Below are 25,569 nucleotides of genomic sequence, written 5' to 3'. Positions count from 1 at the left end.
TGAACGTGACGGCAGTTTCAGATGGCACAAAGAATGATAAACTTAGGTTGCCTGCTTTTCAGAGATGTTACTCATTGGGTGCTACTCCCAGTGGAAAGGAATCATTTGCACCTACTTGTTCTGAGTCTCAGCCTGGATATCTTCCTTCAGCTTGTGTAGATAAACCTGAGGATGATAAGGTCTAGACTATCTCCTATTCTATTGAAATTATCCTTAAAAATGAATAGAAGAACTGGAATATCGATTGAATTGCTTATGAAATGGTGGCAGAAAAGGCACAATGCTGGTTTCTGTAGCCCTTGTATCTACTCTGAGTCATCTTCTTATGGAGATTTAGTCCAACAGGATAGTCCTAAGTATCCATCCTATCAAAATATTTTAAATCGATAGAATGTGGAAATATCCAGTGTAATGACCCCAACCCGAATAGGGTATAAGGTACTGCCCTCACGGGCATTGGTTAGAAACCACCATTCACATTTATATAGTAACTCAACTCCCATACATCTCATACATACACAACGGAAGACTTAACAACACTTGGAGCTGGATTTAAGGTTTATACATTACATATACATCTACTGGTGGCAAATACTAAAGTTTAGCATAGTTTTCAAAAGTTATATTACATCAGAAGATTGTATTATCACGTTGTTTATCCAAACATCATAAGTTCTCTTGACCTGTCTCTAAGGTTAGTGCACCACGTGTACTTATAGCCTATAGAGTCTAGAGTTGTGCACACTTCTCCTCTGAACTCATCATCTGAAAAGAAAATTTATAACATGGATGAGCCAACTACTCAGTGAGAAAAATATATTATAATACAAACAAATGCTCATGTGCTTCAATAACAATGTACAAATATGCATACAGCGTTTTACTGTTAGGTTAGGTCTTAGTCAATATTGTGAAATACTGATAGTGCACTATATAGAAGAGGTTAGCTTGGTCTCGTATCATCTATTCAACTCTTTATCTCAAACTGTAACCCAGAAGAGGAATGACACGGCTTGTACTCGTACTTGTAATCTCGTATTACACACAGGATTGTACCGAGTCCTTAGCTCGTCCACATACAAGATTTTACCGAGTCCTTAGCTCGCTCTCATATCACATACAAGATTTTATCGAGTCTTTAGCTCGTCCACATATAGGATTTTATCGAGTTCTTAGCTCGTCCGCTTACAGGATTTTAACGAATCTTTAGCTCTTCCACATACAGGATTTTACTGAGTCCTAAACTCATAAGAAACCTCATCCAATACATGACCCCCTACAGTAAAGGGACGGTATTCACAGGGTCATGTTCTCATAGTACTACGGTACTACTATTATCAATCTCATTCACTTGATTCACATATCTCGTACACTTGTTCACATAACTCATACTCTTGTTCACATATCTCGTATACGTATTTACATTTTTCATTCACATGCTCACACTTCTTGTACACAAACATATACTCATACAACTTATCTCATAACACTTAAACATATACTTAATATTATATCATTCACATCATAATCATATCATTTTAAAATGTGTCATGTCAAACATTTCAATACACCTCATATAGCAACACATATACAATTCTCTCACATTCATTAATCATGCATACAAGTCAAACATTCAATAATCCATATCTTGCTGATACGTTATATTACACATCATAAAACACAAAGCCATGCTCATACATTTCAATATACATCATATAGAAATATTAGTATGATTCCCTCACTTTGTTTCTGCTTGACAATTATACTTTCACATTTTCTAGCACTTGAGACAATAGATTTTCCTATAAGTATAATAACTAACATCAAAATAATAAAATAATCATGCAGACATTTGAATATTAACAAGTAATCCAATTAAATATTCATGACCTGCTTGCGGGGTGTTACATCCAGTTCAATGGCAAACTGGAAAAATGTAAGTAAACTTAAAAGATGGTTAATAATTATGATTGAATCTACTTTTTGACGTGGGAGACATTCTAGGTGGGCATGGCAATGGGTGCTCTGGCCTGACTTTGGGGTGGTTTTGCGCCTGGATTTATCTAATAGTCCCAAACAGGCCTGATCGTAAGATATGCAAGCCAACTTGGTGTATATATAGCATTTGGCTCTAGTTCAAGGTTAAATATACCGAAGTTTACTTTTTTTCCTCTAATTACTGAACTTTATATTGTCATTATCATTGAAAATTTGTCAATAGTGATGTCTGAACAGCTGATAATGAATTAACAGATATTAAGTTTTGCAGCATATATAATTGTAACTCAACCCTCCATGTGTGCCAGATGTAATTTACACCAGTGATTGGTTTTGCAATGGTCTCTAACAACCATTCCAATTTACTTTATGATTACAAAAATAAACAACTAGATTTCAAGTATATATACGCTTTATGTTATTGTTCTGAAATTATTTTATAATTGTTATTGGTATATGTTGAAAATATTTATTTTCCCATTCATAAATGATATTAATGTTGTAAAAGTATAGCGAATAATCTGTTAAAGGAAAGAGCAAACATCACAAGGGTTGGTGAACTGATGACGCCCTAAAGAAAGGAGTCAATGTGCTTTACAATGCCCTTACACATTCCAGTACCATGTGGACATGTGCAGATCCTGCATGGAGAATTTGTCAGTTAAGAATTCCATAATCCATACTTGTGAGCAATGAATTCTCTCCATAGGCTGTCTTTCCCTAGCTATGCAGCTGTTGCATTACTTACTCCGTTGACTCCAGTGTCCAAAGCCCAAGGCCTTCTAATCTCTTGGCTTGAAAGTTTGCTTTGAGATAGAACTTGTTCTCTGCCTCCATCCTCTCTGAAGTTAAGTTCCTTTCCAATAATTAACCTGGTTTCCAGCCCTCAAATCTGCTTCTCCAGTTAGATTTAGGTTAAGGAAGTAAGTAGAAGAGGAGAAGAAGTTAGAGGAAGAAGAGGAAGACAAGAGAAGAGGGAAGAGAAGAATAGAACAGGTTTTGGTTGTAATCGATAGTGTTGGAGAGACTTCTCCATACACCCTATATTCATTCAATCATAACTCATAGAGAATTACATCCACCTCCCTAGGGAGGTAAAAGGGAAATAAAGAAGAAAAAACAGAATTACATAATAAGGCAACTAGTAATATAACTAGTCCCTAAACTACCCGTATTACATGACTTCTAACACTCCCCCTCAAGCTGGAGAATATATATCATGCATTCCCAGCTTGCTTAGGAAAGAGCTAAACTGAGGAGAGCCACGAGCTTTGATGAAGATATCTGCCAACTGATCACCAGTCTTCACAAAAGGAGTACAAATACAGCCAGAGTCTATCTTCTCCTTGATGAAATGCCTATCAACCTCAATGTGCTTAGTCCGGTCATGTTGCACTGGGTTGTGGGTAATACTGATGGCAGCCTTGTTGTCACAGTATAGTCTCATGAGTCCTTCAGTGTCAAATCCCAATTCTTGAACAAGTCTCTTCAGCCAGATGAGCTCACACACTCCGTGTGCCATAGCTCTAAATTCTGTCTCGGCACTAGATCTGGCCACAACATGCTGTTTCTTGCTCCTCCATGTGACCAAGTTACCTCCCACAAAGGTACAATAGCCAGAGGTAGATCTCCTGTCTGTAATGGAACCAGCCCAATCGGCATCTGTGAAGCCTTCCACTCTCAAGTGGTTGTGCCTTGCATACAACAGTCCTTTCCCTGGAGAGGACTTCAAATACCTTAGAATGCGATACACAACATCCAAATGGCAACTCTTGGGAGCATGCATGAATTGGCTGACAACTCCCACTGCATAAGAGATATCCGGCCGAGTCATAGAGAGATAGATAAGCTTTCCCACTAGCCTTTGATACTTCCCCGCATCAACAAGAGAAGGACCACAATCCTCTCCTAGTTTGTGGTTCTGCTCAATAGGAGAGTTTGCTGGTTTACAACCTAACATCCTTGTCTCTGTTAACAGGTCAAGAACAAACCTCCTCTGACATATTTGATTCCTCTCTTGGTCCTTGATACTTCTATTCCTAAGAAGTACTTCAAGGGACTCAGATCTTTGATCTCAAACTGTTGTGCCAAGTAGCTCTTCAATTTACCTATCTCAGCTGTATCATCTCCTGTGACCAAAATATCATCAACATAGACAATGAGAGCTGTGATAGTACCATTACTCCGCTTGGTAAAGAGAGTATGATCAGCTTGGCTCTGGGAGTATCCATTTTTCAGAATAGCCTGTCGGAAGCGCTCAAACCATGCCTTTGATGACTGTTTGAGACCATATAGAGCCTTCTTAAGGAGGCACACTTTCCCTTCAGCTGAAGGCATCTTGAAGCCTGGTGGAGTTTGTATGTACACTTCCTCTTCCAAGTCACCATGAAGGAAGGCATTCTTCACATCCAGCTGATATAAAGGCCAATCTTTATTGGCAGCCAAAGATAAAAGAACTCTTATTGAGTTATGCTTGGCCACAGGGGCAAATGTCTCCTGGTAGTCAATTCCATAGACTTGACTGTACCCCTTGGCCACCAACCTTGCTTTGTATCTCTCAATACTGCCATCAGATTTATACTTGATTGTGTAGACCCATTTGCATCCAACTGGGACACTTCCCTTGGGAAGGTCAACAAGTTGCCAAGTACCATTCTTCTCAAGTGCTATCATCTCCTCAGACATGGCTTGTCTCCACTTTGGGTTAGACATAGCATTAATGACATTCTTGGGAATGGAAGCAGTAGAGAGAGCAGTAATAAAGGCAAGGCCTGTAGGAGAAATTGCATCATAGGCATAGTTGTCATGGCGTTGCCATGGCGTCCTGGCGTTGGAGAGGGTTGCATGGCGACCTACGCCATGGCGACCCTCTTTGATTTCTTCTTCCTGTCTCTCTTTCCCTCTTCAATTTCTTTCGATTTCTTCTTTCCCTCTTCGATTTCTTCTTCGATTTCTTCTTCCTGTCTTCTTTCCCTCTTCGATTTCTTTCGATTTCTTCTTTCCCTCTTCGATTTCTGAATTTTCTTCTTAACACTTGAGAAACAATAGAGAAAAAATAAAACATGGCTTGAGTATACATCTATTAACACATTAAAAATAGAGAAAATAAAAAATAAAACATGGTCGACATACTCGCCATGGCAACGCCATGGCGAGCGACATGTCGATATATCGACGTGACACCCCTCCACCGACTTGGATTGCCGTGACGCCGTGACAACTATGATCATAGGAAACAAACTGGGATATAGGATTAGTACAAGTTCTTTTCCCTTTCCTAATAGCAATAGGAAGGTCCAAATCAAATGGAGGAGAAGAAATGTCACCTGATTGAGAAGGATGAATCTCAGGATGTGGATCTGGATCTGAAGAGGACTCTTGGTAGGTCTTCATTCTTGTATTATGCAAGCCTTCACCTTTTTTGTATGTAATGTGGTAATCCTTCTCCTTATCAGAACCATAGTTCGAGAACTCGTTTCGTTTCGGTATTTCGGGCTGACCGAAATATTGTATTTTTTCTGGTATGTTTCAATAGGTCATTTCGGTGGGTTTTAGGCCAAGTTAAGGCCTGAAACTTCATGGAAACCCTATTTTAGTCTATATAAAGACATTTAAATGTTCAAATTGCAAAAATAGTCACACAAAATAGTGTTTTGGATGTGCACCATTGATTGGCAACGTACGGTCGAACCCTAATGTATAACTTAATTAATTACACATTTACACACATATTGTACATTAAATAAGTAAATTGACTTGGGACTAAGTTGGAAACATAATGACTCATAAGTTAAGTCATAAATCATAATATTAAGTACATAAGACATCAAGTCAATAACAAGTTAACAAATAATAACTTAAGAGTTAAGATTTAAGAAGATGATATCAAACATTCCAAATCACAATATGTCAATATCCCCAATTGTCCCCTACAAGGCTATAATTCAAGTAGTCAAGTAGTCATCATTCATCTCAAATGTTTACAAATTTGCTAATAATAACTACTCCGCCGTCCAGGATCAACCCCACTCATGGTCCGCTGGAGCCGACGTGTATTGCTCTCCGACTATAGGACAAATGCATGCCACGTCATAGTCTGGGAGAAGAAGCGAGTGTAGTCATCCACAGTGGCCATGTAAACTGCATCATCAATATGCTGAAGGTAACCTATCCTAGGATATAGGTCACCAAATTGTGAAGAAGTACTACCCACTGATCCACTATGATATGAGTCATATGACGGCTCTGGGAGCATGTACGGGTTGTACGGCTGCGGCTGGTGGGTTGGGTAGCCAATGTAGGAAAAGAAGCCATGCACAAAAGACGACCCACTATATCCTTGTGAGTGGGAGTCATACTCAAAACTGGGAATGGATGGAGAAGATATAGGCTGCTGCCCCCAAGGGTACTGCCCAGAATGCCCTTCGCCACATGGATGTGAATGAGATGAACCATGCTCTGATTGTGCTGGAGATGGACTGCTGTCTACATGAAAAGATGGGGAACGGAAATGCCCACTCGATCTACTGTCTCTATCGCCAATACTCAGTCCACCAACAGAGCCAGATAGGGCATCAGTGTCCATAAGCTCAGCCTGCCTAGTAGTACCACTACCACGACCACCGGGACGGGACCGCCACGCTGCTTTCTCGAGTAGGTCGAGGTGGACGATGTGGGCCGTGTGGGCGTGTGGGGCCGATGGGGGCACAGTTGCCTCTTCTTGCTCTTGTACCACAAACGGGACTCGAGTTCCCTCGTATGCTTGACCACCATCACCATCATCATCACGTCCATCATTACCTTCATCATCACCTCCATCATCACCTTCTCCACCAGGACCACCACCACCATCTCCACCATCACCATCTCCACCACCACCATCTCCACCAGATGACATAGACCAATCTTCATCCTCCTCATCAACACCACCAGTAGACTGGAACGGTATGGGTGACGTGTCCCGTGCATGTACCTCACCCTTTGCAGCTATGAAGTCATCCACATCAGCTTCTATGTGTTCAGCTATCATGGGGTCAGGTCTACCTCCAGGCTGATCTAACACTGGCTCACCTCTATCCCTCACCCAATCAACAATAAGATCTTCATCATCTGACTCCACCTGGAAAATGTCGGTGAGATCGATATTTTCCCTGATACCCTCTTGTCCCATGCGTATGTGTTGCGTCTTCAACCTCAAATTATAATGCACATACACTAAGTCAGAGAGACGTTCAGAACCCAATCTATTTCTCCTCTTGGAGTGGATGAGAGAAAATGTACTCCAATTCCGTTCACGGCCAGATGCTGAACATGTCTGGGAGAGAACCTTGATTGCTATTTTTCTTAAATTGTTTGCCGAACCCCCATACAACACTCACCATTCAGCTGCATTACAACAAAAGAAACATGTCACCTTCATTTCAAAAGAATAAGATATTGAATTGAGTAATGACTAATGAGTACCGGCATCACCGCGTGTCCGCTCATTGTGCACTTCGGTTCCAAAACTTCCCAATGCATCCCTAAAAGTCTTCAACTATAATCGTTGGAAAATATTTAAAATTAGTAATGACTTGTTACTATTTAGTATTGAATTGAGTAATTCCAAATGAATTATAACATATAAGACTCACCTTATTGTTGCATATCGCTTGTAATTTACTATTCGGCTCCAACTTGGCAACTGCTTTGACTGCGTCAATAAGACTATTATTCAACCCAAGCCTATGACTGTATTGGTACTTGGAGTTCAAATAATATGCTGAAATTGACATTACATATTGACTAGTTAGTAATATATCCTTCAAATTAACTTTAAAAGATGTAATTGCATAAAAAACAAAGAGTGTACACTCACCAGCCTTATGCAGTGGATGCATAAGTTGATTTTCCCAGCGCTCCTTGATAATTTTGAGAAAGTGTTTGCTACCTCGTGGATTTGCATTGTAAACACCTTCATTCATCAAGTCTATGGCAGCATATAGATGTGGCATGGTTGGTCCCTTGAGAGCAGAATCAACTATATGCAAAACCTTGACCACTGGGTCCAGAAGTTGTACCATTTTATGCAACTTAGACCAAAAGTCATCTGATGAAATGGTAGCTTGTGCTTCCCTACCACCATGGGTATTGGACCCATTCCAGTTGAACTAGTCTTCAGAAGCAAACATTGATCTCTGTCCAAACTTCTTGGTCTTTATACTCTTGAGTGCAATGTAGTTGGTGGCGAATCTAGTTATGCCTGGCCTCACTAAGTCACCCCCACACTTCTCCCTCAAGAGGTTTAGTGCAAACCCATGGTTGTAGACAAAGTTGGTCATTTGGCTTGCCTTTTCCACGACATGTTGTACCAATTTGATCTTTCCCATGTCCTTCAACATGAGGTCTATACAATGGGCAGCACATGGAGTCCAAAACAACCGGTACTTATTGTTTTGCATCAACCTCTCATCGGACTCTTGTAGTTGCTTCCGTTGTCCGTTACAATTTGGACAACGTTCCCCACTCCTACATCTTCTACCACTTCCTTCAGCAATTTGTAGATATACTTTGCATCCTTTTTCTCGTTGGATGCATCAACAGACTTCAGAAAGACTGTCCTCCCATCACAATACACCATAAAGTTGATGATGGACTTTCTTGTAGGACCTGTCCAACCATCACACATTATGGTCACCCCATAGTTTTCCCACAGCCCCCTCATTTCATTGATGTAGTCTTCAAGCTCTCTCTTCTGTTGGGGCAAATACACATTCATAATCTCATATGGGGTGGGCCCCTTATACCCTGGGCCAGCCTCGAATGGAATCTATCATAGTCGATAAAAGGAGCCTTGTCTTTGTGTTTGCTTGGGATGGTATGGTATAACATCCACTTAGCTATAGATTCCTTCACCATCCCCTTCGATTTTTCCATGCTCCCTTGATTTTTGGTTGTTTGTTGCCTTTCTTTCTATAAACACCAGGTGCTTGGTGAAGTGCTGGGTCATCTTGTGGTGGTGGAGGCGGAAGGGGAGCTGCCCTCGTACTCTGTGATCTCCTAAAGGGATTAGGTAACCCACCTCCTCCACTTGTACCTGCTCCTCCACTACCACTAGCACCAGCTCTAGAGGTACTAGCTCCTCCACTACCACCTACTCTCTGTCTCTCGACTCTCTCCCGATCCTCATGATAACCGGCTCTGCTCATCATCGTGCTCGTCTCCAATCCCTAGCCTCTTGCTCGGTCTCTATATCATCGGGAACATAGACATCATCATCGTCATCATCATCATCATCACGATGGCTTGATTGGCCTCCCGCCGTACACCTCACCGCTTCCTCAAGATCTACTTTTGCCTTCTCCCTCTGAGCCTTCCTCTTACTCCCTCCCTTCATGTAATCAATGACAGCCCTAGATACCTCCACAGGGACCATATGACATGTGACCACTTCAGGAGAATTCCCAGCTAGATGTTGTTTGAGTCTAGTGGCACCACCTCCCAAAAACTGCATGTGACAATAGTTGCATTGGGATTTTCTTTTATCCCCATCAATTGGAGTGCCATGCAACCATGCAATGTCACCCCTAGTGCGCTTGGGTGTGCTCCCCTCCTCCTGGGTCTGGGCCGGCTGCCTCTGCCCCTCTTGCCTCTGGCTCTGTCGTTTATCACGGTTCGTCATAATCAGACTAGTTTACTATTGCATGAATAAAAGACAATTCATTAATCACTGAAGCACATCAATTCTTTTAGTTTAAAATTTGAAATGTTTAAGTATTAAGATTTAGGAGCACTAACACAAGTATATAAGTAGATATCTATTTAGTATTTTTCCCCTAACCCTCATATTTTTCTCATATTTAAAAACAATTTTTAAAAATATTTTTCAAATAAATATTGGCCTAGCACAATAAAATCGAAAAGATATGTAAATGGGCAAGTATGTACAATTTACTTTTATATTTTTCAGTAATTTTAAAACAAAAACCTCATATTATTTCTTATTTTTTGCTATTTTTTTGAATTTTTTAAATATTTTTTATAATTTTCAAATATTAAAATAATTAATTATTGGCAGAAAAATATTTTTGACACCATGAGGCCATAGATCGGCAAATGGTGTCTAACATATCTTTAATTCATCCCCATACAATATACATAACCCCTATTATTTTTTGATTTTTGTTATAAATAAATCCAATTTTTGAAGTAGAAAAATAAATAAATAATATATATACCAAAAAAAAATTTCGACACCGTGAAGTCGTAGATCGGCTTCCGGATTCTAACATATATTTATTTCATCACAAACAAACATGTTGATCAAGCATTTGCCTAAAAAAAATCAATTTTGAGAATATGGTTTTACCTGAAATAGTGGAAAGGCTTCACAGATGTGCTAAGAAGATTGTTCTCCAAGTGATTCCGGCGTAGATGTGGCAAGGATTCAAGTGGGAAGTGGAAGATTGAAGAAGAAATAAGCAAAAACCTTCAAAAACCAAGCAAAAGAGGAAAAATGCTCTGTTTCTCAGTCTCGGTCGAAATTTCGACCGAGACTATCGAAACATGGTATTTTATATAAAGCATTTTCTCGAGATTTTCGAAATCTCGCGAGATTTTGAAAAAATCTCGAGAGAATTTCGATCGAAATTTAGTATTTTTTTTATTCGAGGGGTCATTTCGTTTCGAGGGGGTCGAATTTCTCGAAATCTCGATCGAGATTTCGCGAGATTTTGAAATATGGTTGTAATCGATAGTGTTGGAGAGACTTCTCCATACACCCTATATTCATTCAATCATAACTAATAGAGAATTACATCCACCTCCCTGGGGAGGTAAAAGGGAAATAAAGAAGAAAAAACAGAATTACATAATAAGGCAACTAGTAATATAACTAGTCCCTAAACTACCCCTATTACATGACTTCTAAGTTCTAACATCTCCATACTTTGTGTTTGACATATTTGTTGTCTTGTGAATGGCTCCATGAGGCTCACCCAGGTCTCTAGCATGTAGACTTCCTGGAACTGTTGACCAGATCTTGAATGGTAGGAGTCTCACTATCCCTATGGGTGGCACTTTTGGATAAATTATTTGTAAGCCCAAAAACTGCCTCGAGACATGTTAGAGTACATCAGAGATATTGCAGCTACCAATGCAAGGCCCCTTAGTAGACCAGAGTATCATTGTCAAACGGAAAATGGGTGGTGGATGGATTGCTATTGAGAATCACGGATCAGTCAATTAGATTTCCTTCAGCTGCTTTCTTGATTAGTCTTCCCTGAGCTTAGGTACCAAGTCGAAAATGATTGATGAAACTGAATATCCTTGCCAAAGGCCTTTTGATCTAGAAAAGAATCTTTTAGGATCACAACTGATATTTAATTTTGTTTTCTTCCCCTACTTGGCACTTCAACAGATTGGTGGTTATGATGTTATGACATATCTAATTTTATTTGTTAGAATGATTCATTGCTTGGGATTCTCACCAATATACTGATTTCATTTTCATTTTTCTTGTACATTTGATATCAGATTGAGATGATGTTCTGATTCTGATCTCTTCAGGTGATTGAAGGGAAGGGTTGGACAGTTCTTGTACAGAAGGAATTGCGGAACACTGATGTTGGTAACCTGGGAAGAATAGTTCTTCCAAAAGTATGATATCCTTAACTTTCACATAGTATTTTATAATTATGATTGTTTGCAATTAGGAAATTCGGGGTTGAAGTGAGGATGAATACTTATGTCTTCCTTACCTACAGTCTTACATGTGTCACATATGTAACATTGACAAATCCTCAATAGTTGTATGGTATTCTCCATTAAAGCAACTGATGCTTTGAATACATTTCAGTGGGTGAAATTTTTATTCAAACCTAAGCCTGCAATAGGTTAATGGGTGAATATCTTTTCCTGATCTCTTAGTTCTTAATCCAATGAGAAAGCTTAATCAGATTATCCTTGTTTCCAGTTCTTTCGGTTATAACCAATTCCACAGGTTGAGGTTTCACATGCCCGGAAAATCTGACCGGAGATGGAGAAGACCACCACTATGTTTGTTTTGGTCAAATGACCAATTTTGTCCCTAAATTTGAGATGTTACAGTGAATAAATGAAGGACAAATAAAGTCAGGTTATGATACCTAAAGTTCACCTTTAGAGGTGCCATTCAAGCAAACCCATCCAGTAAATGCATTGTTTAAGATTTTGTTAAACTCTAGGAGAAAAAGGTGAAAAATTGGGAAAATTATGTTCTTGAGATAGTTGTACCTTTTTTCTTCAGTCTGAGTTTACCTTTAAGAGTCTTCCTGGTTGGACCCTTATCTAGCTTGTCTTTCCTTTTCTCTACGTGGTATCCACAAAGTAGAGAGTTGCGACTTCTCGTACTTCTGAGAAATCTTATTGTTTCCTTTATCTGATACACTGTTGCTTGTGCAGATTTACTTTTATAATCAAATTCTTTGTTTGATTTACGTTTGTAGAAGGACGCAGAGGCAAATCTTCCTTCCCTAATTGCGAAAGATGGTATAATACTACAAATGGAAGACATGACCTATTCAGTTAACTGGAAATTCAAGTATAGGTAAGTTAAAAAGACTTTCAGTGACATTTCAGTGGATATTGTTAAGAGTTAGTACAGCAGGAGTATTTCTGGACTATATTTGTTTATTAGGCTCTTATGTCTCTATTTTCTCTTTATTCTCTCTTCTTCTTTTTGCTCTGGTTTCTTCCTTCTTTATTTCTTCTTCTAGTTACTGTTGCTGGTTGTTCTAGGTCTGAGATCGACACATGGTATCAGAGCATTGAACAACCAGCAGCTGTGATTGTTCTTTTTGTTCTGAGAGTTCCATTAGGGCTTCTGCTGAACCTATGTTGTTTTCTGTAATTTGAAACCCTGGTTGATAGAACATGAAAACCTAGCGTTTCTAATGATGATGAATATTGATGCTTATGTGGAGCATGAAGTTCCACCCTGCTACTGCTGTTCATGACTTGGGGGCCCACTGTTTTTTGTTCTTTTTACTACATCTAGAGATTGGATGTATCTCTCCATCTAACCATAAGATTTTTAAGGGTTCATCCCTATTGACTAGTCTCCTCCATCAACCCAAGTTTGGTCTTGATCAGATCGGTAAGTTGGTTATTTTTTATGGTTTTAAAATTCTAGAATTTCAAGTTTTTATTTTCTGTTCAACTATTATTGCCACCTAATCCAGCCATTGGATACTTCCATTTTTGGGGGAATTGAGCTACTATACCAGCCCTACAATTGACCTGTGTTTGGGCCTGGTTTGAGTTAATAATCTATTGTTATTCAATTTCTCTTATTCTTAGAAATTGAATATAATCTTCGGTACTACTTGTTTGGAATATATTGTAACCTACTGTCAGCTGTGCTTCATCCATCGGTTTGCTACCGTTTATCCATCATTTTGCTGCTGGTTTATATCAAGGCTTTACCAGTTGTGCTCTGTGTTTCACTGTTGTGGCTGATTTGGTGTTGTACGTATATTTTCTCTACTCAATGTTTGATTAAAATTCTATAGTGGACTCTGTGAATGTCTAAATTACTGCTATTAAGCTTAATGTTGCATCCAACTATCTTCTATGGGCTTAGTCTGCGAAGGTATATATCAATGCAAAAGTGAAGTCAAAGTATTTGATACTTGTATGGCTGTGGAATAGTATGGACCTGTCTCTTGTTTCAAATGTTATTTATCGTATTACTGCTAAAGGTTTTTGGGACAATTTGAAAGAAAGTTTTTCCCAAGATAAAAACATGTCTTTTGTGTGTGATCTTTATGAGACTTTCAAACAAGGTGATTAGTCTGTGGATTAGTAGTACAGTACCCTCAAGGATATGTGGGAAGAACTTATTGTCTATTAGCCCCTCACCACTTACTTGGACTGGTTGAAGACTCAACATACAGTGTTACAGGTGGTAAAAATTTTTATCTGGTTTGAATTATGACCAGCCTACTAAAGGTCAAATACATGCTGGTGAAGAGTTTCATGAATGAAGCTTATTGTCATATCCAGCGTATTGTATCCCCCTCTCTTACTAAGTCTTAGTTATCTTCCTCTCCTAAGGGAAACCCTGCCTTCATTGCTAGTAGTCGTGGTTATAAATCTATGTTTCCTAGAGAAGGAAGTTGTTCAGGGGGAGGTCGAGGACGTCGTACTGGTGGAGGCAGAGGACAACAAGTCGATCAAGCCATACGTCATTGTTCACACTATGGTAAGGTCAATTATACTATTGATAAGTGTTAGGTACTTAGGTTAAATATGGCAAAATTTATTGGGCACAACTTGCCAATACTTTAGTGACTTGGGGGAATTCCGACGTAGTGGCATCTAATGACACTAATCTTGCTGATGCATCTGGAGGTGGTCAATCAACGTTTGTGTCTCGTGATGATTTGGTCATTCAATTAATGAAATGTGTTCAGCAGCTTGAGTCATCCACTGATACACTGGCCCATATAAGCACGGTTGCACTACTTGCTTGTTCATCTTCTACCTCTTGATTATTGATTTTGGTGCCTTCTTTCATATGACTGGTAAGTCCAATGTGTTCTTTTCATAAAACTAGTCATCCATCTCGAGTTATTCTCGCAAATGCCCCTTCTACCCCTGTTTCTGGCCATTTCATCTTCGTCCTCGTCTTCTGTTCTTGATGTACCTCAATTACTGTTAAATCTTCTCTCTCAAGTCAAATTACCAACTCTCTAAATTGTTCTGTAACGTTTTTTCCCCTCTTATTATGTCTTTCAGGATCTTCAGACAAGGAAGACTATCTTGTTGATGCTTCATCTTATATGACTGCTTCTACTATTAGTGTTTCCTCTCTTTGTTGGTATTATTGGTCAGGACATGTGTCACTCTCCAAGCTTCAACAGATGGTTTCTAGTTGCAAGTCCGTTTCTTGTATTAAGTGTGAAGCTTGTGAGCTCGACAAGCATCATCGTACTTATTTCTTGATTTCTTCTCATGAAGTTTCTAGAAATCCATCATTATTTTCTTTGATTCATTCTGATATTTGGGGTCTGTGTCGTGTCAAGAGTTGATCTGGCTTTTCATATTTTATTATTTTTGTGGACGATCATTCTCGATTGACTTTCTTGTATTTATTAAGACATCGTTTAGTTTTTGGCCGTCTTCAAACAATTTTATAATGAAATAAAAATCAGTTTGGTATTTTTGCTTAAAATTTTTTCTTTTTGATAATGCTCTTGAGTATACTCAAAATGAAATTTCATCTTTTTATTCTGAGCATGGTATTATTCACCAAACTAGTTCTTTTTTAGAGACAGCTCACTCTTTACTAATTCATTACGATATTCTTAAGATCTTTTTAGGGAGGGTTGCTGTCTTAACCGCTTGTTACTTGATTAATCAAATGCCTGTATATGTTCTTCATAATCAATCCCATATTTGTCATTTTCCCACCTTTTGATTGTTTCTTTTGCCACCTAGAGTTTTTGAATGTACTTGTTTTGTCCATAATTTACGACCTTTGTATTGATAAATTGTCTCCTTGAGCTGTCAAGTGTGTCTTCCTTGGATACTTGTGAACTCAATGAGGGCATCGATACTATGATCCAGTTACTCGAAAATAGTTTGTTAGTACTTATGTCACCTTCTTTGGAAGTGCTCCATCTTTCTCTAGTAGCCAGTTCATGGAGATACCTAAGCAAGTTCATTGGGAGGCGGCATGTCGCATTTTATGGGGTATCTTAAGGGTGCTCTAGGAAAGGGTCTCATTGACAAACCTCATGGACATGCTAATCCTGTTGGTTAGTCTATTGCTGATTGAGCTAGAGCTGAAGATGAGAGGAGTTCTACCACTAGTTACTGTACATTTGTTGGTGGTAACCTTGTCACTTGGAGGAATAAAAACAAACTACAGTGCCGAGGTATAGCGTTGAAGCTGAATATAAAGCTATAGTTTATACTGCAACTAAGGTGATGTGGTTAAAATATTTTCTTCAAGAGCTTGGTTTTCCAACTAATAAGCCTATTGACATGTATTGTGATAATCAGGCAGCCATCTATGTTGCCAGTAATCTTATTTTTCATTAAGAATTAAGCTGTTTGGATTTTGAAGTTAATTGTCATTTTGTGCGAGATCTTGTGATGAGGAAGGTGATCTCCACTCCATTTTTTAGCTCTTTTCAACAACTGTGTGATTTGTTTACAAAAGCCTTGTTTAAAAGTGAGTTTCTTCATGATAATATCATGATCATGAGAGAGAGGGAGAGAGAGAGAGAGAGAGAGAGAGAGGTCAGGGAGGAGTGCCCTAATTCCTCCATGCAACGCAATTCTTATGCGTATGGTGACTCGTAGACTCGCGGTTGAGATTGCGGTGGTGCCCATAGTTGTCACGGCGTCATGGCGATCCAAGTCGGTGGAGGGGTGTCACGTCGATATATCGACATGTCGCCCGCCATGGCAACGGCGAGCATGTCGACCATGTTTTATTTTTTACTTTATCCATTTTTAATGTCATTTAGTATGCTATAATATATGTCCTATAACATCAAAAATCAACATGAAAGTGTACTACTAATATACTATGGTTTAATTCATGAAAGTGTAATATCCATTAGTGTATATGAAAGTATGAAAATATAGATTAGCCTATCAAATAATTGAAAGCAATAGTAAAAATCAAATGATAGGCTAAGTGGCTAACCTTCTCTGTGACTGTGCAACCCTGCAACTGCAAGGCAAGAAGAAGGAAAAAAAAAAAAAAAAAAAAAAAACAGAGATAGTTCGGCTGTAATAAATCCCTCCCCCCTTCTCTCTCTCGACTCTCTCCCTGTCTCTGTGTGTGACACTGTGTGTATGTGTGCACTGTGCAGGGCAATAAGAAGAAAAAAAAAATACATTCTCTGTCTATGTGAAGCCAATCGCAAGGAAAGAAGTCCCAGGTCTGCATCGTAAGCTGAAGCTAGTTCAAGGCAAGAAGAAGAAAAAGGAAAAAGAAAAAACCGAGGGACTATGGTTACAAGACTGACGGAATAAATCCCTCCCCCTGCTCTTGACTATGTCCCTGTCTCTTGATCGTACAAGCAAAGAAGAAAAAGAAAAAGAAAAAAACCGAGAGGAGTCGAGGACTACTAATCGAAATAAATCCCCCCCTTTGTCTCTCAACTCTCTCCCTGTCTCTATGTGTGTAAATGTGGCTGTGCAAGGCAAGAGAAAAAAAAAAAAAAAACAATACTCATTGTAATCACTACCAGAGGCTGGGAGGAGAAGAACTGAAGAAGAAGAAGTTAAGAAGAAGAAGAAGAGGTTTGCCTGGGAGGAGGAAGAAGAACCAAATTAAAAAAAAAAATAAATATTTACTTACTTGGAGAGTTGGAGTCCTGGAGGTTGCCGGAGAAGTTCGAACTTCGAAGGCTGCCGAGAGTTGCAGGAAGCAAGGAAGTTACCGTTGCTGGAGTCACGATCCCTCTCCTCTCGATTTTCCCTTTTGCGATTTCTATTTCCCCCCATTAGGGTATAATTATTATGTTTAATATTTTTAAGTTTTATGATAATGTGTATTGCAGGTGTAACTTTTCAAGTTACACCTCCAATACACATTAACGAAAAAGCATCTAAGTTATTAAATCGTTTTTAAAAAAAATAAAATATAAACCTGACTTTTATACATTAAATGTTCAAATATCGGTCGACATACCCATATATCGTGGTATGGCGTCCATGGCGACGCCATGGAAGCCATATCGCTCGATATTTATACATATATCATGGTGGACCTCGATATGCCCTTTCCCCCAGCGCCAGGACCCCATGGCGACGCCATGACAGCTATGGTGGTGCCATTGAGGGGTCCTACCACTCATATGGGCTGCCCTGCCGTGATTTTCACTCAAGAAGAGATAGATCGCTCGGAGGTTCCGTTCAGGCATTCTCTTATTGCCAAGTGCGCGTATGGCCGGCCGTCCCTGTTTGATGTGAAGGCGGGGCTGTAGGCTTCGCTTCACTTGATTGCGGATGTGGCGATTTCCAGTCTTGATCAGTGCCATATCCTCCTTCGTTTTGTTGATCGTTCAGACTATCTGAAGGTTTGGTTGAAGGAACAAATTCACATCAAGGGGTTTTTGTTTAGATTCTTCAAGTGGCCTTGGCAGTTCAGACCTGGCACTGAATCCCCCATCGTCCCAGTGTGGATTTGCTTCCTAGGGTTGTCGGTGAATTTGTACCAAGGCAATTTTTTGCTCTCTGTGGCTGGTGCAATTGGAAAACCGATCAAGGTTGATGGAGCGACTGCGGGGTACTCGTGCATGGTTGCGGCAAGGGTTTGCGTGGAGCTTAATTTGCGGGAGCAGCATCCGGATAGGGTATGGATTGGCTGTGGAACGGAGGGATTCTCTCAGAAGATTGTTTATGAGCGCAGGCCAGCATATTGCAGGGTCTGTTCGAAGGTGGGACACTTTGCGGCGAGTTGCAGGAGGAGCCAAGGGAAGGGTGCAGGTCTTGGTGTGACCGGTGAGGTTGCGAATGATGCAAGAAGGGAGATGGCCGAGAGGGGTGTAGGCGAGGGGGTCCCCACGGTTGGGGCTGAAGGAAAGGGAGGTGGGAACCACGGGGGGGTGGGCCAGGAGTTGGAGGAGCACATTGTCGCGGACAAAGGGGCAATGGTGCCTCGTTCAACGGTGTTCTCACGGTTGCAGTCTGATTTGTGCTCTTTGGAGACCCTAGTGGCTATGGGGGAGGATGTGGTGCAGCCTAAAGCGGGACCTACTGCTGTTTGTGATGAAATAGGTGTGGAGAGGGCCGAGACCCAGCTGGTATTGACACAGAACCGGGGTGTCGAGGCTTCAGTGTCTAAGGACGGCGATTTGGAAGGCGATGGCCTGTTGCAGATGGAATGTGTGGAAGGGGAGCTGGGTGTTGATCTCGGCCAAGGTGTTGAAGGCACGCAGTTGGGTTTTCCAGCGGCAGTTGATGGCGGCTCTGGGGTGGTGTTAGGTGCAAGGTAGGAGTGGCGCCGGAGGGTTGCGCCGGCGACGGAGGAACAGGCGCAGGGGCGCAACGAGGGAGGGGAAGGAAACGTACCCAGATCGGATACGTCGCAGCACGTGGAACCTGTCTTGATTCCATCTTCTACGGCTAAAAACCAGGGATCTCTTGGAGTTTTGAATCAGGGAGATGAATCCTCATTGCACTCAACTTCTAGAGTTAGTGACTCGCTGGTCCATTGCGCCTTGGACATGCCAAGTGGCAACACCGAAGTGGAACAGGTTGGATTGCTTGGAAATAGAGTGGCACAGGCTTTTTTGGAGAATACTCGAGAATCATCTTCAGAAGATGTCTCGGTACAAGGAGAACAAAATCAGTCAATTGAGGAAGGTGGAGCTTCTTCCCCGGTCTCGGTGACGTGCCGTGATAATGGCAGGTTGGCTGTGGTGCATTATGATGCTTCATCACTGGGGAATGAGGATGAAAATTGCAATGAGACCCCTTTCATCAAGGTGGTGAGATGGAAGCAGAATCGTGAGAAACATATTCTGAAGACTAATATTATCTCTGCTTCAAGGCGAAGATGTCAAAAGAAGGCAAAGCTTGGTGTTAAAACGGTGGACACGATAGTAGAAAAGGAGATTTCATCTCCCTTTTCACTAGAGGAGGAAGCTCTTTTGGCTCGTGTGGCTTTTGATGGGCCTGGTGTATATTTTGGGATCCCCCGAAGATCAAATAGGACAAGGACCAACTCGGTAAGCCTCGCAGAGCCTCTGTAGGCTTGTTTTAATTTTTTCTCGGGTTAGCCCTCGCTAATATGGCTAAGGTCTGAGTCCCCTTTTAAGTTGTAGCTTTCTTTGCCAGTACTCTGTCATAGGCTTGATTGGCCCCTTTTATATGTTCAATAAAATTGCTTTAAAAAAAAAAAAGAAAAAAGTGAGTTTCTTCATGGGTGTTCCAAGTTGGGCGTGGCTGATACTTATGATCCAGCTTGAGGGGGAGTGTTAAGAGTTAGTACCGCATGGGTAATTTTGGAATATCTTTGTTTATTAGCCTCTTATGTCTCTTTTGTGTATGTTACATAAGTATCAAGGGTATACTTGTAGTTCTTTTATAGTTTTTATTATAAGTGCAACCCTACTATTAACAATTGGGACAAGCTATTCTCTCCAATCGGCAGCTCTATTGTTCTCTCTATTCTCTCTTCTTCTCTTCTCTCTAGTTTCTTCATTCTTTACTTCTTCTTCTAGTTACTGTTGCTGGTTATTCTAGGTCTGAGATTGTCAACAATATCTTATTTTTGGGTGAATAAATAATTAAATTACTAAAGGAGAGCACAATTACAAGAGCCCCTTAGGGGCAGCAACAAAACAGCCAGCACAAAAAGCAAGCCCACAGCTAATGGGGGCCTGGGCCAACAAAAGAAACAGAAGGGAGACCCCAGGATACAACAATGAGTCTGTTCCTTGGGGTATCAAGACAAGAAGATGGAGGGGCAGACGGCAATTTCGCTTTAATTTCAAAAGAAATGGAGTCCCAAATCTGCTGGTAAGTTCGAGAGTTGGAGGTCCATTTCCTGATATTCTGCTCCATCCAAATATGATTGATTGTAGCACAAAACGCCATTTTCCCAACCGTGTCACATATGGAGGAGCCAGCAAAAGTCATATCAATCCAAATCCACTCAAGAGAGAAGGGGAGAATTCTTCTAGGGGCTGGCCAGCATTTGGATAAAATGCCTTTCCAAATGGCAGCCGAGGTAGGACAGCTGAAGAAGAGATGATCAAAGTCTTCCACATTGTTCCAGTAGAGGCAGCATGAGGGAGAGACTGAAATCTAGCGATGGCACAGGAAAGCTTGGGTTGGAAGGCAATTGGTGAAGACCCTCCAGACCGTGAAGCAATGGTGGGGAATGTGATGTTTGAACCAAAGAAGCTTCCTCCAGATTACCAAATAACCTTTTTGACGAATAAGATCCCATGCTGCTTTAGAGGAGGAGGAGGATGATGTGTTAGTCGACCAAACAATAGAGTCCTCCCTTCCCAAAGGTCTTCTAGTGATGGAGTGCAGGTCATTCCAGATACTAATAAGCAAAGGAGCCGTAGAGGGGGGGGTCCATCCTGCTTGATCCAAAATGTCAGCCACCATAGAGAGCCGATGGTGACCCGAATTATAGATGAGTCTAGGGGGGACAGAGTGCAAGAAGACCCCCCTAGGATCCCAGTGGTCCAGCCACAGATAAGAAGAGAGGCCATCCCCAATCTGAGAACAGATGACATGATGCACCAGGTGGCAAGAAGCTAGGATCTTTCGCCAATCCCAAGAAGCATCAGAAGAGGGCAATGCAGTCTAAATAGAGTCCTGACGGAGGGAACCCGAGTAAATCCAGTCGACCCAGATGCTTTTCTGATTTGTAGCAATTTTTCAAATTAGCTTGATGATGTCAACCAAGTTCACTTCCTTGATTCTTCTAATACCCAAACCACCTTCCTTATTAGGGAGACAAACAGCAGCCCAACAACGAGGGTGCATAAATCTTGAAGGTTCGGAGCCCTTCCAAAGAAAGGCTGCCAAGAGAGATTCCATAGATTTGATGCTGGCTTGAGGAAGACCATATATGCCTGACCAATAAATGTAGGAAGAATCCAAAACTGATCTGATGAGAATCAATCTGCCAGCATAAGAGAGCAAATTTCCTTTCCACAACTGAAGCCTTTTCTTAATAAGATCCAACATCGGGGTGCAGTGATGAGCTGAGAGCCTAGCAGGAATCAAAGGAAGCCCCAAGTACTGGACTGGAAGCTGCCCCTCATGGAAACCTGATTTTTCTAAAAAACCAGCTTTGTCTTGCTCAGAAACTCCAGCAAAGAACAGAAAGGACTTGGACGGGTTTGTGCGGAGGCTTGAAAGCACATAGAATTGCTGCAGACAAATTAAGGCTGACTCGAGGGAAGCAATGGAGGCCTTTGAGAAGATCATCAGGTCATCAGCAAAAGCCAAGTGAGTTAGTTTGATAGCCTTACACTTGGGCAAAGGGGAGATATGCTGAAGGTCAGTGCTGATTTGGATTTTTCTAGATAGAACTTCCAAAGCCAGCGTGAAAAGGTAAGGAGATAGAGGGCATCCTTGCCTGATTCCCACCGAAGCTCCAAAGTAACCTACTGGGCTGCCAGTCAACGATATCTCATTCCATATGAAAATGGAAATATTTCATGGACACCATGAAAACATTGCAAATATTGTGGAAACCTTTGAAATGTTAGCCAAATTACTAATCAGATGTTATCAGTCCTTTGCTGCATAGTTGTCTAGGCTGTGTGCCTAGGCGTCCAGGCTTTCTTGGTCCAAAGGCGACAACACGTGTTATTGATACTTCACGAGTTTATGTTGATTATGTTTATTGTTTTGTTTTTTTTTAATCAATATGCTTATATTATATCCTATGCTTTTTTTTATTGTATGTTGGTTTTCTCATATTAGATCATTACCATCATAATTATATCGTATTGCATTGATATGGCTTCTATGATGCATATAAACATAAATATAATTATATAAAATTACCATTGCTATCATATATTGCATGCATGCCTAGGGCGCTTAGGCAGGCTCCCTGTCGCATAGGTGCCTCTCCAATGCCCTTTGGTCGCCTAATTGCTGTGACAACTATGCTTTGCCGATCTATTTAATAGCGTTTGATAAATATAGGGATTGCTTGCAGATCTGTTCTAAACTATTTGTTGTGTCTGCCTTGGTGTGTCTTAGAATTGTCATAGGTCTGTCGCAAGGTTGCTAGAGCACTATGGTTTCTGTGTGTGTGTGTGAGGATCTTTGCGTAGTGTACTTTGTTGTTGTCAATCCGCCATTGGATATCTAAGGAATGGTCTGGATGGCCTCCTGTCCAATTTCAGTCTCAAATTCAATCATTTATCATTCCATATAATGGCCTGCCCTCCCAATGTATGTCCATGCGCTCCACTGTAGTCCCATCCACCCTTTCCGTAGTCCTAGAATTTTTAGTGATTTGTTTCGTCATGTGGCCAACTCCGAAATTGGGCTGAAATTTGACATGTGAGCAGGTGGGCTTTGGGATCCACCTGTTCACAAAATCCAAACCCCATCCGAGTTGCCACGGGGCAGAACCAGGTCCTCATGCAAAGATTGCTAACTTCGTAGCTGTGCAGGAAACGTCTTCCACTCTTCCCATAAAATTTAGTTACTGATCATTAGAAATTTAAATTATATAAATTAAGGGCTTTGCTACAATACCTACATTTCTCCTACAAGTCTTAGTGTGTAGGGGTACAATGTCCTCTTTTAAAGCTTCATCTTCGAATTATCCTCTATTGGTTTTACTCTTTCTTTTTCTTTTGGTTATGGAAGCTTTTGTGTAGATTATCTTCAGCCATGGATGTAGCTGTTGGTTGGTGAATCAGGCGTAATCCATGTGCTTTTTGTGGTTTGCTCTTCCTTAGCTTTTTGCTTGTTTCATATTATGTGTTGCCATTGTTTGTCCATTATGTTTCGATCCAATGTATTCAATCAATCCCATCCACCCCCATCTCAAAAGAAAAGTAAGCTCCCTTTTATTTTCTTCTTCTTCCTTTTCTCTTTTTTGCCTCTTTTGTTTTTGCTTCCTACAATCAAATCTCTCTTTGGACAAGCTCTAATTGAGGTACTAAATGCTAAAACATGCTACTGTACTTCTAATGTTTTTTTGACGTCTCTCCACAGAACATGGGCATCCATCTAAAGGCTTCGTTTACTAAGACTCTCCAATTTTTTAATTTAACTTTGAACTATCTGTTCAGGTATTGGCCAAACAACAGAAGTAGGATGTATGTTATGGAAAATACAGGCATGTCAAAACTTATGATGTTATCACTAAAATATTTTCTCCATTTTTCAATTTGTAACATGTGTTCTGAATCATACTCTACATTTTCTGCTTATACTTATCTATCAGGAGATTTTGTAAGAATGCACAGCCTTCGAACTGGTGATTTCTTTATTGTCTACAAAGAAGAAAGCTCTGGAAAATACGTAAGTATCAATCATCATAGTTTATCATTTGAGGTCTTGTATAGGCATTTCCTCTCTGTAGCTCAATTTTAATTTGTTAAATCTTCTCTAAATGAGGACTACTCAGTCAGGGTTTGAGGATAGGAAGAAGCTATACTACCAGTTTCTGGCTTCACGATGAGTTAGTGTAGGGTTGTTTATTTATTCACAATTTATGTTTTCTTTTTCTGGGGGGTGGGGGGACGATTGGAAGCAGGGGGTTGTGGGCATCCATTCAATGGTCTGGTGGACCAATCAGGGGATATCAAGCATTCTGACCGTTGTAAATTCTGTTGGAATTGTGGACTCGATGACAGTGGTGAATTATTGGTGGCCAACTTTTTGGAGGATGGTTACATTTTTCGGTTTCATTGAAGTGTTGTCATAAAACTCCTGGTAGATTGTACTATTATAGTAGGGCATTAGCCTTAGTATTGTCGGAAATGTACATAATGGGCGAGGTAAGGTGGGTTCTTCCTTTCCACTACCCTGACATAGTACTCCTCTTCTAGAAATTATTGCATGACTAAGGTCCTGCCTATTTTCCATTTTTAAGATTGCTCGTGGTAAGAAGGGCATGAAATCATTATATGCTGGGGAATTGGTGGAGCCGGGAGACCATGGGAGGACAGAGGATAGGAACACAAGGGCCGACAACCAGTTTGTTTTAGCACATGGAACCTCCTCAGTATCAGCTGGTGGCTATGAGGTCATGAGGGATGAAACTTTCATGGCAAACGAGTCATTTGATTTTGAGAGAGATACTGATGGGCCATCTGGACCTGCATTTACTTCATTACCAGATCTTGATCCTTCATGAAATTCCCTGATAATTTCCCTCTTTGATTACTTGCAATGACAAGCAATTGTTGTTTCCCCCTTTCTGATTCTCTGTCAATGTTTGTGTAATTTGTTTAGGTTTTATGATTTGGTGAAAGCATGGAATATGACCTGAGGACATTAAATTTTTAAATGTCACCTTGGTCTATTTAACTGATAAAGGTGTTCCTAATTTTTTTCCCCTCTCCCAGCGCCAGCATTTTTCTGGTAACCTGTAGATCTTCTTCTCGTCACTACCATATGCATACACAAGGGGATGTTTCATTCAAATTATTTAGGCCAAATTTGCACCTGGAAATGGTTTTAAAAAGTGAGGAAACCGTCTGAATTCATGTAGTGTAGCAGATGACACATGGGTTTTTTTATGATATGGGGAACATTGCTTTTGTTAATAATCTTGATGCCTATTTATTTATTTATTTATTTTGATGAGTTGATGCCTGATTGATTGGTTTTGGAGTAATGCAGAAACTAATTTCGGATTAGTTTGGAGAGGCACATGTATATAGAGAACAACTGCTATTTTAAAGCTTGTTGATAGCTTTATTCTGTATGTTTCCTCTTTATTTTTCAATCTAAATTCTTGTTAACAATTCATTAGAGAACTTCTCTGTTTTCTTTTCTCCCATCTAGTACTCCTTTATTTTACTGCTGCATTTTCATTTTAGTTCCTTGGATTATGTACTTACATCATCTAGATTCTCTCAGTTTCAG

General features: G+C 40.4%; 2 protein-coding genes across 2 annotated transcripts in view; one reads left to right on the top strand and one right to left on the bottom strand.

Moving 5' to 3' along the window:
* Positions 1–40: 40 nt before the first annotated feature.
* LOC122644620 lies at positions 41–25,033 on the top strand. Its single transcript, XM_043838002.1, has 6 exons — positions 41–179; positions 11,545–11,634; positions 12,462–12,562; positions 23,766–23,812; positions 23,921–23,997; positions 24,572–25,033. The coding sequence occupies exons 3-6, from the start codon at positions 12,519–12,521 to the stop codon at positions 24,833–24,835; spliced, it is 432 nt and encodes a 143-aa protein (XP_043693937.1). The 5' UTR covers positions 41–179; positions 11,545–11,634; positions 12,462–12,518; the 3' UTR covers positions 24,836–25,033.
* Positions 17,299–25,569, bottom strand: part of LOC122644618 (myosin-1-like) — a 94,092-nt gene continuing 85,821 nt past the window's right edge. Inside the window, exon 25 of the mRNA XM_043837999.1 lies at positions 17,299–17,327. The gene's annotated coding sequence lies outside the window, so the exon portion shown is untranslated. The remainder of the gene's footprint in view (positions 17,328–25,569) is intronic.

The sequence above is a fragment of the Telopea speciosissima genome, chromosome 11 (genome assembly GCF_018873765.1).
Source record: "Telopea speciosissima isolate NSW1024214 ecotype Mountain lineage chromosome 11, Tspe_v1, whole genome shotgun sequence".
Lineage (NCBI taxonomy): Eukaryota > Viridiplantae > Streptophyta > Magnoliopsida > Proteales > Proteaceae > Telopea > Telopea speciosissima.
Note: the sequence above shows the minus strand (reverse complement) of the source record. Positions and strands in the feature narration are given on the sequence as shown.